The sequence below is a fragment of the Zingiber officinale genome, chromosome 7B, assembly GCF_018446385.1.
Source record: "Zingiber officinale cultivar Zhangliang chromosome 7B, Zo_v1.1, whole genome shotgun sequence".
Lineage (NCBI taxonomy): Eukaryota > Viridiplantae > Streptophyta > Magnoliopsida > Zingiberales > Zingiberaceae > Zingiber > Zingiber officinale.
In genome coordinates this window covers 115,114,990-115,130,849 of record NC_055999.1, presented here as the reverse complement: position 1 = coordinate 115,130,849, position 15,860 = coordinate 115,114,990, and the positions used below count along the sequence as shown (strand labels likewise).

At 38.8% G+C, this 15,860-nt stretch overlaps 2 protein-coding genes and 1 long non-coding RNA gene across 4 annotated transcripts; 2 read left to right on the top strand and 1 right to left on the bottom strand.

Moving 5' to 3' along the window:
• The first annotated feature begins 3,638 nt into the window (after window positions 1-3,638).
• Window positions 3,639-6,744, top strand: LOC122004097 (protein PHOX1-like). The gene is made up of 3 exons (XM_042559029.1): window positions 3,639-5,842; window positions 6,171-6,369; window positions 6,616-6,744. The coding sequence occupies exons 1-2, from the start codon at window positions 3,985-3,987 to the stop codon at window positions 6,317-6,319; spliced, it is 2,007 nt and encodes a 668-aa protein (XP_042414963.1). The 5' UTR covers window positions 3,639-3,984; the 3' UTR covers window positions 6,320-6,369; window positions 6,616-6,744.
• A 540-nt stretch (window positions 6,745-7,284) lies between these two features.
• LOC122007034 (protein ROLLING AND ERECT LEAF 2-like) lies at window positions 7,285-13,145 on the bottom strand. The gene is made up of 4 exons (XM_042562796.1): window positions 12,047-13,145; window positions 11,717-11,928; window positions 11,410-11,633; window positions 7,285-8,005 (listed from the first exon to the last, which is right to left on the bottom strand). Exons 1-4 carry the CDS (start codon window positions 13,143-13,145, stop codon window positions 7,381-7,383), a joined length of 2,160 nt encoding a protein of 719 aa, XP_042418730.1. The 3' UTR covers window positions 7,285-7,380.
• Window positions 7,920-14,403, top strand: LOC122007036. Of its 2 annotated transcripts, XR_006118830.1 has the most exons (3): window positions 7,920-8,055; window positions 11,785-14,277; window positions 14,378-14,403. It is a non-coding gene; the product is annotated as an uncharacterized LOC122007036 (long non-coding RNA). The 2 variants fall into 2 exon arrangements; XR_006118829.1 differs by having other exon boundaries at window positions 11,785-14,403.
• Window positions 14,404-15,860: the final 1,457 nt, after the last annotated feature.

The window sequence follows — 15,860 nt, the reverse complement described above, 5'->3', positions numbered from 1 at the left end:
ACTAGGCAAAGTCCTGGTGGATCGAGGACTTTAAGCAAAATCCTAGAGTCAAGGACTCTAGGTGAAAATCCTAGGGGTCATGGACACCAGGTGAAAGACTGGACGGACCTTGGATCAGACATTTAACATGAAGTCTTGAAGTCTCGGACGCTGAGCAAAAGTCCAGACAGTATGGATGACCGATCTAGTAAAAGTAATTTCTCCTGAAAGAAGTAGGTGAGGATACGTTCCCTGAAGAGGGAACAGTAGGTGTTGATCCGACCTAGAGTTTCATCGAAACTCAAAGTCAAAACTGGACAATCTGAATGTTGTCAAAATCATACTTTATTTTATATTATTTTACCTGGACTAACTTTATTTTACAGAAAAGAAAGTTGTTGGAAAAAGTTGGTCAAAACGCCCAGAGTCCGGGCAGCCAGAGTCCGGGCGCCGGGAAGGCTTCACCCGGGCGCTCGGGCAGGGTGCTTGGCCAAGCACCCGAACTGTCAAAAATCAATATGCACGGCGAGCTGGAGTGCGATGACTGGCTGATCTATGTCACGGACCGGGTGCCCGGAGGTGGTCCGGGCGCCCGGAGATGGATAACTTATGTCGAATCAAGTTTTGACGAGACTATGGGGGCCCTGAGGGAGGTTCCAGACGCCTAGAGTGAGCTATAAAAGGAGGATTTGACTAGCACCTCAGCGACAACATTCCAAGCATCTTCCACTCTTGCACGCTGCTTAGGAAATGCTTCCATGATGCTCAAACGCTACTTCAACAATCAAAGGCTCGCGACTTCTAATCTTTACAAGTTGTCGATATAATTTTCTTTACAGTTTTATAATTGTAGTTCTTATACATAATATTTGGAATCTTTCTTTGAACTATCAGTAGATTGCCCATCGAAAGCACTCTCACGTGCAGGTCTTGAAGTAATAATCATCACATGCTCCGAACTAAGTAAATCAAAGTGGTAGCAATTGGTTGTTTTTCTTTTTGTTTTTATTCCGCTTCTTATCTCTCAAAAGTTTTTAAATGAATGTGAAAGTCACGAGGGCTATTCACCCCTCTCCTACTCTAGCATAACGATCCTACAATAGTTTTCTTTTTCATACAATTGCACTGAAGTTTCTTTCCCACTACCAACCTCTCTCATTTGTCCAAATCAACAACAAAGACCAAATAAGAACATCCAATTCATATTAAAAAAATATAATAATTCATGTGACAACAATCATACTAAATGATTAAAGCTAAGAAAATTGTCACACTTTATATAGCCGCTCTTCAAGATAAATTGAAGACATCAATATCTTACATTTATGTCCTGCTCAAATATCTTACATTTAGTATACATCTTAACAAAATGATCCTGCTCAATACACACATAGTGTACTAGTGTAATTTTATAGTCAAGATAAACTAATACCAAATTACACTACAACTATTCTAATGGTTTGTCTCAATCCATCTTGGTTGTGAGCTACTATTTATAATTTATAAGGAATTGATAACATGATCTTCTGTGTGACATCACATACCATGTTATCTACAATATAAATTAAATGAACAACTGCATTTTACTAAATGCAGACATTTGACCAATATGATTCTCATTTCAAAATAAATGTTCATAAAAAAAAACTAGGCTTTTAGTATACATTCTAACACGACCAACTGGTCTCCAGACTAGCTCATCCAGTTCGTCGGACTTGTAACCTCCTTCGACTAGACTTGAGGGGGAGTCATGTGATCCGGCGATGAGGAGGGGTCCGGTCAGCAGGGTGGTCAATGACAGGATGGAGGTCAAAGTCAAGTTGGTCAACGCCCTGGTATTATCGTCTGATCGGGCGACCCCCTTTCCCGACCAGGAGAAAGAATTGCCGAGCCTACATGAGGCAGACGTTAGCATAGCTCGATCATGCACCGAGCTTCCGGCGCTCAAACAGACAAGGTATGTGTCGAGCGGCCAGCCCGTTCGGACTCACATCGGTAAAATAGTGACAACCGAGCAGACTATATTCAGACATAACTTCTCCGTTCTGCATAGCAGCGGAGCCTGGACAGTGGGATGTTGGCCGAGCGACTATTCCGCTCGGCCCGAGGACAAGATCGCCCGAATGACCGATAGCTGGCCGAGCGGCTCTTCCGCTCGACTTGTAACAAACAAAAGGAGGATCAAGGATATCCTTCTGGGAACCTGTGTTGCCGACATACTGCATGCTTGGCGATACGGTCAAGCAGAAGATCGTACGATGGAAGCTTCCGCTATCTTGTCAGAAATATACTCGGGTCGTTAAGGTATGATGTCAGAGACATTTTTCTGACACGTCTATTCAGGGTATGTTTTGAGGAGCGTGCGCACCTCGAGAAGCGTGCACGCGCTCCCTGGGAGTCCTATATAAAGACGGAGGTATGGATAATCTCTATTGTAGCTACAGTTACCCTGCCATTTTACTTTCTCGTTTCTTCTACATCACCGGTGGTTGACTTGAGTGTCGGAGGGCTATCGCTGGGGAATCCCTCCCTGGCTCGGTACTGACGTTGCTGTGGTTACAGGTTTCACTGATGAAAGTCCGCCAACGGTCAACAGGAGCGTCACATCCCCAATATTCATCGCCTCGACTCTTAGACAAGATCACTAATATTGATTAGCACCAACAAAGTTAAAATGTTCATATTACAACAGTTTTATCAATATTTTATTATTTTATTACGAATATATTTTTTTTTACTATTTAATTTTGATAAAGTCTAAAATAAAATTATATTAATGTTCTTTTTTATTTTTACATCGAAAATAATTTTAAGATTTATTAGTAATTTTACAGACACATCATGGATCTAGAGTTAAGACTCAGCTGTTATGTATTATTAAAAACTTTTCTCATTAATCAATTAGTGATCTAGAATTCAAGACTCTGTTGTGACGTATTATTAAGAATTTTTCTTATTAATCAATCAGGGATCTATAGTTCAAGACTCAGCTGCGATATATTATTTATAATTTTTCTCATTAAATATAATATTATCTTGACGACATAAAAAAAATACACTTTTATCTATTTTTTTTTGCTAAGATTAAATATAATATTAAATTAATTTTTTTATAAGTGTAATATTTATTTTTATAATTTAATATAAAAAATTAAATTAATTATTTTATAAAGAGAGTCGTGTTCATATTATCCCTAGATATATATAAAATTATAAAAATATTAAAATTTTATCCCCACATGATATAAAAGATCTAGCTCATGTAATACGTGCACGATCTTAGTAGTTTGTGCTATAAGTCATGACTACTATAGAAATATAAAAATAAAAATATTTTTTAAAAAATAAAATGACATCCTTTGGACAATTAAAAAGAGTGTCTTTTTCCTAATAAATGGCATGCTTTTGACTATTTTAATTAAAAAAACGTGCCCTTTTAATTTTGCTTAAAATTATTTATAACAACAACTACAATTGTGCTACGAGACCATTAAAATAATTCCAAAATAACTATTTCATTACATTTTTTTTAAAAAAATTGGCATCCATATTTTCTTTAGAAATTAAAATTTAAAATTTAAAATTCAATGGTGTAGAAATAAAAAATGAGGTTTATGGTTGATAAAGAGGAAGCTGTTTATAGAAAGCGGCTTGATCTTTCCAAATATAGAAGATTCGTGCGATAGCAATGCAAGAACACGCACCCGGGACTTCAGGCGTCGTCGTCGCTTCCCTGTCGTCCAATTAGGGATGGTGGAGATTTTTGGGTCTTCCGAGCATCGATTTCCTCTCAATGCTGTGGAGCAATGGCGTCCTTCCCATGGAGGAGAGGGAAGACCAACCTCCTCTAACCCCAAAAGTTGTCAACTTTTTCGACTTCCGGAGGTAGGACGCGAGATTTTGGCTTGTGAATGTGGTCGATTTCGATAAGATCTTTGCTTCTGATGATTCCAGTGCGAAAAGCTTAAATTTTGAGATTGGGGAAGGATCGAAGACGCTCGCGAAATGGAGACGAAGATGCCAGGGCTTAGGAATAGGAGCGCTTCGGCTAGATTGAGGGTTCCGAGCTCGAAGAACATCCGGTCCTTGGACCGCTGCGCTACGTTCGTCGATGAAGACACGACGGTGTTCGTGGAGATGGCGCAGAACAATAAAGAAGAAGGCAACCGGCTGTTCCAGAAGCGGGAGTATGAGGACGCCCTTTTCAAATACGAAAAAGCCATCAAGCTGCTCCCGAAGAACCACATCGATGTCGCGAACCTCCGCAGCAACATGGCGTCTTGCTACATGCAGATGAAGCCCGAGGACTTCCACCAAGCGATCAACGAGTGCAATCTCGCCCTCGAGGTCTGCCCTAATTACAGCAAAGCCCTGGTGAAGAGGGCCAAGTGCTTCGAAGCCCTGGACAGGTTGGATTTGGCCAGCGAGGATGTGGATCTTGTTTTGAGTTTGGACCCGAACAACATCGCTGCGTCGGAGATCGCCGAGCGAGTGAAAATGGAGATCGAGGAGCATGGCGTGAGGCTGGACAACTGGGAAGTTTCTCCACTTCCTGAAACTCCTGTGGAGAGACAGAAGCTGAAGAAGAAGAAGAAGAAGAGCCACAAATCTGTGGAGAAGATTGTGGTTGTGGAGGAGAAGCATGTTGAAGTCAAAGAAGAGGCCATGAAGACTGTGAAGCTGGTATTTGGAGAAGACATCAGATACGCACAGGTTCCAGCGAATTGCACCATATTGCAGTTGAGGGAGATCATTGCTAACAGGTTTCCGAAATTGAAGGCTTTCCTCATCAAGTTCAAAGATCAAGATGGTGACTTGGTGACGATCACTACCTCCGAAGAGCTGATGAGTGTAGAAGAATCTGCAGGCTCACAAAGATCTGTTAAGTTGTTCATCATCAAAGTTAGACCTGAGGATGATCCCTTGTTTGAGGAGGTTAAGAAGAAGGAATCATCTAAGAGAAGCTACTCCGGCGACAAATCCCCCTCAGTTTGCGTCGACGACTGGATCATGCAATTTGCTATACTGTTCAAGAACCATGTCGGCTGTGATTCTGATGAGTATCTGAACCTTCATGAGTTAGGAACTAAGGTTTACTCTGAGGCAATGGAAGAAACCATTACAAGTGAAGAGGCACAAGAGATTTTTACACTTGCTGAGAAGAAATTCCAGGAGATGACAGCTTTAGCTTTGTTCAATTGGGGAAATGTGCATATGTCTCGGGCGAAGAAGAGGCTATGCTCGTCGTCGGAAGATGCTAGCAAGGAGTCGATGCTAGCGATGATGAAAGCTTCTTATGAATGGGCTCAGGCTGAGTATGTTAAAGCGGGAAACAAGTATGAAGAAGCTTTGAAACTTAAGCCTGACTTCTATGAAGCTCTTCTTGCACTTGGATTCCAACAGTTTGAACTAGCAAAGCTTTCATGGTGTTCTGCCATAGGAAACAAGGCAGACGTAGAGGATGAGCCTTCAACAGATGCTGTCCTAAAACTATTCAACCTTGCCGAAGAGAACATTGAGAGGGGGACACGAATGAGGGAAGAGATGAAAGAACAAACATTAGAGGAAGTGCCTAAACCTGATGGGGAAAAGGTTATGCTGCAAAAGATGGGTTTGGAAGACTATTTCAAAGATCAGTCGACTCATGAAACACCAGAACAAGATTTGCATATGAAGTCTCAAATAAATACATTGTGGGGAACTGTGCTTTACGAGCGATCGGTTGTGGAATTTAAATTGGGCATACCTCTTTGGGAGGAGTGTCTCATGGCAGCAATGGAGAAATTTACTGTGGCAGGAGCTTCTCCAGCAGATATTGCTGTCATGGTTAAAAAGCATTGTGCCAATGAAACTACTCAAGAAGGTAAACATCTAGGCCCGGTTTCAAAAAGAAGAGATTCATTTTGTAAAACTTGTTTGGTAGATCAAAGAACCAATTTCACAAAGTTGGCAATTACGAAATGTCATTTGTTAAAATAGTAGGATGGGTATATTTAAGTAACCTATTACATGTAATATGAAAAATGTTGTTATCCTATACTTAATTCTCAGTTGTCAGTAACTCGTAGCCAAGTAAAGAAAAGCAGCTACCGAAAAGTAGAAAAGATAAATTCACATTGCGTATAAAATCCCTAGCATTTTGTTAGATTGTACTTGTTACTGAAATAACCATGGCCATCATATACTTGCAGATCTGTGTTTCAAGATTGATGAAATAGTTCAAACATGGAATGAGATGTATGATGCAAAACGGTGGCTAAGTGGCGTTTCATCTTTCAAACTTGAGCCTCTACTTCGAAGGCGAGTTTCCAAGTTGCACAACACATTGGAGCACATATGATGTATATATTTCTGAAAATGTTTTGCTTCCTGCTGTTCGCACTATCATAGGTAATCTCCTCTACTGATGTCCTTGAGTACATTTAATTCTCATATATAAACTACTACATTGGATCTTAAAGAAGTAGATTAAAACATATAACAATTTGAAGCAACTCAATATCGTAGCTTAGTGGATTACTGAATCGATTGTCTAAAGACTATATCTCTAGTATAAGCTTGCTAGAAGCATGTTTAGGAGCAACACTCATTCAAAGGGAAAAAAAACTGAGATATTCACACTTGTTCTTCTTGCAGGTCCTTTTTACTTCATACAATTGAAGTCTGAGAGAGTTTGACTGTATCATATATTTTTTTTATACTAAAATACATATCTAACATTGTATAACAAAGTCATTATTTCTCAAGCTTGATCTTTATTTGAAATATGATCTTGCATTATCTTTTTGCTATCTAGATGTTGAATTTGCTGGTCCTTGATGAAAGTTAATAGTTCGAATTTAATTGATTAGTTTTAATGTTTAAATCAATTTTAGTAGGAGTAGAATATTCATTTTTTTTTTCATAATTTGATTCAGTAACAAAATGAATTTCTCACACATAATTCATAAAGCACATATTCAACTATTTTAATTATTTCTATTAATATAGTAATTTATCATTGGAGTTGTATATAATAAACTTCAGTTTCAAACATAGATTAAATTAATAAAATTCATAAATAATAAATGATTTTTATTTATTAACAGAGGCAAGGATATTCACTTTTTTTAAAAAAAAAACTTGAGCTATCATTTTAAGCAATATATATTAAAATATTTATTTTTAAAAAATATATTAAATATAATTTTATTCACTTTTATATGAGTTGTTTATGTATTTTTTTCTCCTTTTATTATATAATAATAAAAATAAGTACCTTTTAATTTTTTTTTTCTGAAATGATTATATTTGACAAATTTATCATAAAATTAAAAGTATATATGTATGGATTTATTTATATTTAAATAGAAAGTTATTCATTAAATTGATTTTTAAAAAATAAAATAAAATAGAGCTGTGCTAGTTAACCCTCAAGTCGAGCGTCTTCACTAATTCTTCGTATCCCTCCGCCGAGTTGGCGGCCAACTCCGCCACCGCCCCCACTGCCACCGCCAGCCCCGCGCACACCACCTTCGCTCCTAGCTCTGCCGCCGCCGCCACAGCCGCCTCCGGATCCATCATATCCGACTTCCCCTCCTTACCCTGCCCCGCCGCCAACGACGCCGCCACCGAAGCCACTCCCGCCGCGAACATCTCCACCCCCTCGATGGCCGCCGCCTCGCTCACCGAATCCAGCATCCGGGACCACCGGACGCAGGCGATGTACACCGGAGGTGCTGCTCCGCTGGCGCCGGAGCGGCTGGGGGTGGGGGCCGTGGCGTCGCGGGCGGGAGGGGCGCAGCGACGGATCCAACCGGCGAGGGCGCGGGCGTAGCAACGCTGGGCCTGTACCCAGGCCGATAAGCGAGAGGCCCAATTCCGGAGTTCTGCCTCAAGAGACGCGGCGGAGCGGGAGGGTCCTGGAAGCACCCGGGCGGGGACGCCGGCGGTGGCGGAGGGAGAGAAGAGGAGGAGCTTGGCCTCGTCAATTGTGCGCTTTTGTATCCGGTGGCATTCGGCCATGGTCCTCCACATGCGTGCTAACCTACACCAACAATGTGACCAGGAGATCTTATCACCGTTTGTAGAACAACAGTGAGCACTAAAATAATTATTTCAATATTTGCAAGTTTTTATCTGATCGAATACAAAAGATATGATCATGAAAGTTTCTTCTTATCAACAAAAATAATAAGAAAAGTTATAATCCATCTTATCAGCTTGTATTTGCATACTTTCTATTGCTTAATTTATAGCAGATGGTAACGTATCACAACTGAGTATTCATACACTATTTTTTTTCTCATTTTGCTGAAGAAATGATTGCATGTTCTTGATCTACTGCATATGTTACTGATCTGCTAATCTTGTGGCTATGGAATTATATAAGCTAGAAGCGGATTAAAAAAGTAAATAAATAAATAAATAAATATCCACCTTGAAGAGCTGCATTGACTAAGAAATAGGAATGAACCATTGTCAATATGGCAGTCCAAGCTAAGAATCAAGCTCCAGCTGATTGGTTTAGGAAAAATGGTAATGAAAAAAAGGTGCTACACAAACTAAACTAGCTGACTGTTCATTTTTTTCCTTTAGCAAAGAAAACTTGCAGGCGATATCAATAAGATTCCAATTTGTGCAGATTTCTTGCCTTCATCATGAAAAAATGAGGTTCCTTTTAAATTTGCCATGGAACCAATTTTTTTTATCTATTTTATCTGTCAAGCTGAAGTGTATTAAGTTCATCAAAAGATTTTTCTAATCTGTTGATGATGTGCCTTATGTAGTTTGTGTTAAGTACCTCTAGATACACTGAAGAACAGTTTAAAGTTCCTTTTGGCCTAACAATTGCTTACTATAATGGTAAACGAGTATGTGTAGAATTTTGAACCCTTGTAATGGTACTAGGAGGGGTTTAATTTGTAGCTTTCTGCTTGAAGTTATCTCTTATCCAGTGTCGTGTAGAGACACCTGATGTCAAGTCCAAATAAAGGATTCCTATTTGGTGAGAACCCTTACATTGGGTAGCCACCATATAGTAGACTTCTAGGGTGACTGAAATAGTGACAGCTACTCCACACCCTATAGAAGACGAGCAACCATTTAAGTCAACTCATTCATACTCATTGTACTTCTATATGTGCATGCTTCTAGGGATGCAAAACAACCTTTTCTTGATTCTATTTATGCCCTTTTAAAATTATCATGGCATCAAAGCATAGACCCATTGCCATTTTACTCTGTCGATGAATCAGGTATCTTAATGCATATATCTCAATTTCATCCTTGCGTGCAGAATTCCTTCAACGTCTAGTGCTGGATCTGCAAGATACACTTGTTATTGGTGATTATTTTCTTTTTGGAGCGGTAGAGAAGAATCAGCTTCCTCTTTCAGTCATCTTGTGATCTTCCAATCTATCTGCATTCAGTCTAGCAGAGGGCATTTTTGGCTGTGAATTTGTACTAAACTTGCCCTTCATTACTGTCTTGCTTGACTTCATCAGCCATTTCTCTCCACCACACCCTTAACTGGTTGCTTATAGATGAGGGTGAGATTGCTGATGTGCGAGGCAAGGAAGAAAGCAGAGGTGCTCTCCACCACACCCTTAACCAGGCTTCCCTTTTTTATATTCAACGATTGGAACTCAGTTTGGAAGCAAGATAAAGACTCTACAAAGTGACCCTAAAGGGGAATGTATGTCAAAGCAGTTTACCAATTTTCTTTTTAATAAAGGAATTATGCTGTCTATATCAACCACAATAAATTGGTTTTGCCAAGAGAGATCATCCATATCTCTTGGAAATTGTATGTGCCTTGCATGTTGATGCCAAATTGCCAAGCATTTTTTGGGATAGTGTTGTGATCAGATTTCAACAGATATGGTGGCCTATCAATACTACATCATTTAGTTAGAGAAAATATTTGAGTTCAATCGAGTTGCGGTGTAGGTCCACTGAGATGTCAGGAGATGAGTTGACTTCACCAGAACTGTGAGGAGCTTTGGCGAAGTGGACCCCTTTGGAATGAGTTCAGTTGAGCTGCGTAGGGTTAGTTGGTTATCCATTTGAGGGGGAGGATTATAGGGCCTGAGAAGCAGAATTTTGGGGGTTCAAGATAGAGTAGGGGGACTACTCTTGGTGAGCTTAGTCTGCATGCTCCTCATGTGGTGCCTTGGAGTTCTATTTATAGGCTCTAGAAGGAGCTTAGAAGACAACTAATATCAAGACTTGGGTTTTGGTATTGTGATGGTCCAGGTTGGCTATGGCTGGTATTTTCCATCCTAGATATGGGTTAATATAGTCTTGCTAGTTATTGTTTCCCGTATTTAAGCTTATAGGGTAAGTTTATCTACATTAGGTAAAAGTATGATGACAACAAATTATTTGATTAATCAAATTTTTACCCAAGTATTAGACAATATTGCTCTACTACAAAAGTTGTATGTTTCTCTTTTAAATTATGTACTTATATTGTGCTCCCTAGTCCATAACACATAAAACTTGAAGCTAAATCAATTAAATGTATATTACTTGGCACTCTGGGACATAGAAAGACTATCGCTTCTATGATTGGAAAGTAGGATGGATGAAAATTTCTAGACATGTTGTTTTCTTTTAAGATATACCTTATTTTTCTTTTACTACCAATTTATCTACATATGATAACCTTGTTATCATCAATCCTCTTTTCCTAACACTAGAGATTGACATCTTTGTTCATTTTACAATAGCCACCATCTCTTTGTAGATCCAATCATATAATTAGGTCTCCAGATTTTCTTTATTTCCATGCTTAGTTTTTATTCCTACTTCAAAAAGCTATAGAAGGTGCAGAATAGCTTAATGCAGTGATAGAAGATCTTGAAGCCTTAAGAACTTAATCAATGACATTATTCATACTTGTTTGTTGTAGCTACAATTGGAACTAGGAGGTATGTCAAATGTATCTCAAAATGTATTTCTTAATTGTGATCTAAATGAAATTATCTATATTGGCCTCCTCCTAGGTATAATGCTCCAAGCAACCTGGTTTTCAAATTATAGAACACGCTTTATGGTTCAATATCTTGACAATACAATCCAATATCTTTCTAAGTTATCATTTAATACAGCTATAGTTCCTACAGCAACCAAACCAGTTAAAGATTGTATATCAGTTTCATGCTATCTCTAGCATCATATAATATAAGCTGCTTTTCTTCTCATTTCTTTTTCATCTCAAAGAAGAAACCCTGTTCTGGTTTTGTCTGTTCTGTAATTAGGTACCTAGAATTCTTCAGTGGTTCTTAGTTTAGCACTTCAAGTTCATCAACATCTAATGCTTCCAGTGTATTTTCTCATTCATAAATCACAATGGACTAGATAGTGTGTTCTTTTGTTATTTGGATGTGTTCAGTCTGTGTAGTATACTCAAATCATGAGAAAAACTTAAAGTTGTTTGTAACTTACCCGCGGATCAGTTCCATCACCAGTGGGTGCAAATCCTGGTCCCGTAATACCTCAATTCTCTTTGATATGTATTCAACAGAACTTATGGAGACTCTAAGTTGAGTTCGGAGATCTCTGATTGCTGCTCTAGTTTTATCAACAACAAAAGGTTCTTCCCCATGGACATCATGAATCCTTAGTTGTCTGCACTTCTTTTCATATTCAATTCGTATGCGTTCTGCGCACTAACCAACACAAACATCATGTAACAAGAGTGAACAGATTTCTGTTGGTAATAAGGAATCATATCTGCAAACTATTGAAATACCTTCACTTCCTCATATAGCTTCTTCTCCCATTGATGTAGTCGGTCTAATGTTGACTTGTGGCTTCCAGGTGCAATGCATGATTCCTCTATTCCATTGCTGCTACTTTCTTGGTCGTCATTTATTGAACTGGAAGAAGCTTGAAGGAACCTAAACGAAGATGAGCGCGAAGATGTTGAACGAAGCAAAGCAGCTGGGTTCAACATTCTAAAAGCTGTACCAGAAGTTGGAACTTAGAATTCAGTTTGAGGTAATGCTCCAGATCCCAGAGCTTGGAGAAACAATCAATAAAAGGAAATCATAGATAGAAATAATAGAGTTAACATTATTACATCCAAATGGGGAAGAAGATGGTTGAGCTGTGCTAACTTCCAGAATCACAGAGAGCTCATCAGCAAAATTACAAATTCTGGTGAATTGAGCTTCCACATCCTTCATGACCTCTCCCATGCTTATTGGTCTTCTGTTCACATACACAGTGAAACCAGGAGTTTCTTGCGGGCCATTTCTATTTCCACTAATTCCTTGATCATTGTTGACCTCAAGTTCCACTGCATTGCTAGTTTCTGACACTTCAGTAGTCTGCACACCTTGCGATCTCAGTTCCTTTGTCTCATTCACATTATCTTTCTTCCCGTCGGTTCCTGCTGCTCCTCCACCGGCAACCGTCTTGGCAATACGCTTCGAATAAATTCTAGGAATCTCTGATTTAATTGATACATTCCGAATCTCCTCATGATCCTCATCATCGTCCTCTTCTTCCAGTTCAGGTATCCCTTCTTGCTGTCGAACTTTCCTTAGCTGATCAGAATCCTCATCAAGCAAGACATCTTCTGAATTGTTTCCGTAGGGATATCCATATGAATTCAGAGATGAGAAAGGGTTCCAAAAGAAGTCCATCTGTGAAGCCTGAGGCGATGCAGGTGGGTATCTGGGTCTTGCGTATGGAGAGGAGTATGATGATCCCATGGTTGCAGCCCCTGCAGGAGCATAGCCATCAAAACCAGAATGACCTGTAGAATAATTATACTCAGGTCTCACAGTTTCCACTGGCTCGGGCCATTCCTCGACAGAAATTGATGGACTCCACCCTGCTTTCATGTAATGCACTGCAGAAAAAGTGTTTCTTCGAGAGTGGTTCTCTTGTGGTGCAAATAATTTCCTTGGAATCATGGCGATATCCGGGTGTACTTCTCTTACAGATTGCGGTGGCATTGGCGCTGTCGTGAAAGAAGCCAAGAAGAACTGAAGCTCATCGTCATCAACATAACGACACAGAGCAACAGCAACTCCCTTCAGAGATCGTATATACGCTACGTGCACATATGCAAGCTGGTTTCTCTGCTCGATAGCTTGTTTGATGAAATTCTTCCTGTCATGGCAAAGGCGAACGGCATCCTCATTCTCCAACTTTGAGGTAGAACATCCCATCTTCTGCAAACCTCCCTAAGAATTTTTCAGGCCAGAGTCGAACCCAGACTCAATACAGAAAAGCCATCGATGTTTGACAAAAGCTATACGGTTCAGAATCAGTTTCCGATACATCTGAAAAACAAATTGGAAAAAACTCTGAGCAAACTAATGCAAGAAAGGCATATTTTGAGGAGAAGGAACACAAGTGTTCTCGATAGAAGCTATCAGCTTTATGGGCTTAGGAAGGGAAACCGTGTGCCAAGACATCAGATTCCAAGCTTGCTCCTCAAGTTAGCCACACAAACTTACAAGGAGATGGCAGCGCCTACAGAACTCTGCTTAATTTTATTTCTACTGAAATGAGGAGAAGAGAAGACAAAGATCATCTCGTCGTTGTCGTATGCTTTTAGAGAAATTTGAAAATTCAGATCATCGTCAAACCTGAGTCAGGGCACTCGAGAGGATGGGGATGCCTGTGAGTTCAAGGAGCTGCCTCTAGCACACTGCTCGGAATGAAGCTGTTCATGTTAGGGAAAACCACACTGCTTGGTTGGAGACAAGCCTTTTATGAAACAAAAGGAACCTTGTAGAGGAAGAAGGAGCTGCTGTTTATTATCTCTTCATAATTCACTGAAGCTGAACCTTCACGAGGAAGAAGAATGACACAACACTTTGCCAAACTCACTTTCCTGCTAATCCATTGCAGCAAAGGAGATAAAGAGTGCAAACCCATTGGCAAGGTAAGATTTGGTGTAATCTGTGATGGATTAGTGATACTGATCTGGGACTTTATGAGATGCTCAGTGTTTTGCAACATGGCTTGAAAGATAGACATGCGCTGGGAATTTTAGAAAGATAAAAAAAGGTTGGTCGTGGACAGAAAGCAAAAGGAAAGCAGGAGGTAAGATGCGGCACCGTCCTCAAATTGTTAAAATAAAGTTTGCTGATGCCACCAAATTCTGGATTCGTCCAAAGTGCCCTCAAAACTCAGCGATTTCTCCTCTCGTTTCTTTACTCCTCAAGTCAAAAAAAAAAAAAAGCATTTTGGGTCTTCACTGCTGAGGATGAAGATTAATATGATGATATATATTGTAGATAAGTCAACAGCAGGGAGGACCAATATTGTCAAAACGGCATCTGTACTGGAAAGGTATTCTATAGATTGTAGTAAAAAAGGAAAAAAGAAACTTCAGATTGAAGGAAAATAATAGTGATGTTGGGATTAATCTTTATGCTCTGTCTAATGCAAGGTATGTGGATTGAGGAATGAAAGGAATTTAAGGTGAAAAAAATTCTAAGGAGAAGGAAAGGAATTCGAGACGGAAAATAATTCCTGAGGTTGCTTGCAGCCGTTGCAAGATAACGGTATTAGCGAGCTTGAGGCCACGGGTTTGAGGAAGAAGAGAAAGAAAGTTTGTTCTGCCTGATTTGGAAAACGACTTTTGATTTTTGGTGTAAGAAGTGAAATTTTTCACTTTTTCTCTATCAATAATCCAAAGAAAGTCTAGAATTGATTAAGAGGCAAATTGTGGACCAACATTGAGGGAGCATTTGGTTTAGGGGAATATTAAGTGTAGATAGAAAATGTAAAAAGGATCTAAATTATCATTGTTAATGTTTGGATTATAGGAATAGGAATACAAATAAGGGAATGAATCCTTGAAATTGGGTAATAACTCATTCTCATGTACCTCCCTTTCAATGAGTCATTATCCTATTTTCATCAATCAAAATATTCCTTTATTCCAAAAATATCCTTGACCTAAAATTAAAATTTTCTCCCTTAATACCAAATATCAAAATATATTTATTTATTTTTTCTTCCATATCACTTCTCTCTCCTTGTTCTCTCTCATCATATTTTCTCTTTCATCATCTTATCACACACTTTTTCTCTCCTTAATCTCTCCTATCACATTCTCTTTCCTTTTTTTTCTCATTACATTTTCTCTCTCATCATACTTTCTCTCTCCTTAATCTCTTCCATCGCACTCTCTTCCTTCTTTTTCTCTCATCATACTTTCTCTCTCCTCAATCTCTCCCATCACACTATCTTTTCTCTTTTTTTTCTTATCACACTTTCGCTCTCATCACACTCTCTCACCTCACACTTTCTTTCTCATTACACTTTCTCTCTCATCAGACTTTCTCCCTCATCATTCTCTTTCATCATATTTTTCTCTCACATTCATCTTTCTCTCACATCTAATTTTTTCTCTTATTTTCCTTTAAGGGTAAAAAGGAAAATTTTGATTTATTCCGATAGAAAATATGCAACTAACAAAATATTACTTTTAAGAGTGATATTCATGCTCATACTCATTCTTATTCTACAATATAATGATTCTTATTCCGATTCCTATTTTTAGGAAAGAACTAAACGCCCCCTGAATTGCCTAATGCTTTATACTTTTCTTATTATATTGGCTTGATTTCTCTAAGCAAATGTAGCTTATTTTATTAAGAAGTGTTTCACAAAGTGTATGTTTAATCTGTATTTTTGATGTGTTTAATCTCCAACCCTTAATTTTATTCAATTTGAACTACTTGCCCTTTGTCCTCTCGTTCTAATGCATCTAGGACTGTCGACTTTAGAAATAAGAGTTACTAGCTTTACATAAAACCACATATCAATAAACATGATATAAAAAACATAATATCGTAACAAAATTTCATATACAACAAGTACCAATATAGTTTATCAAAGTATCACACAAATTAAATATTAGCATG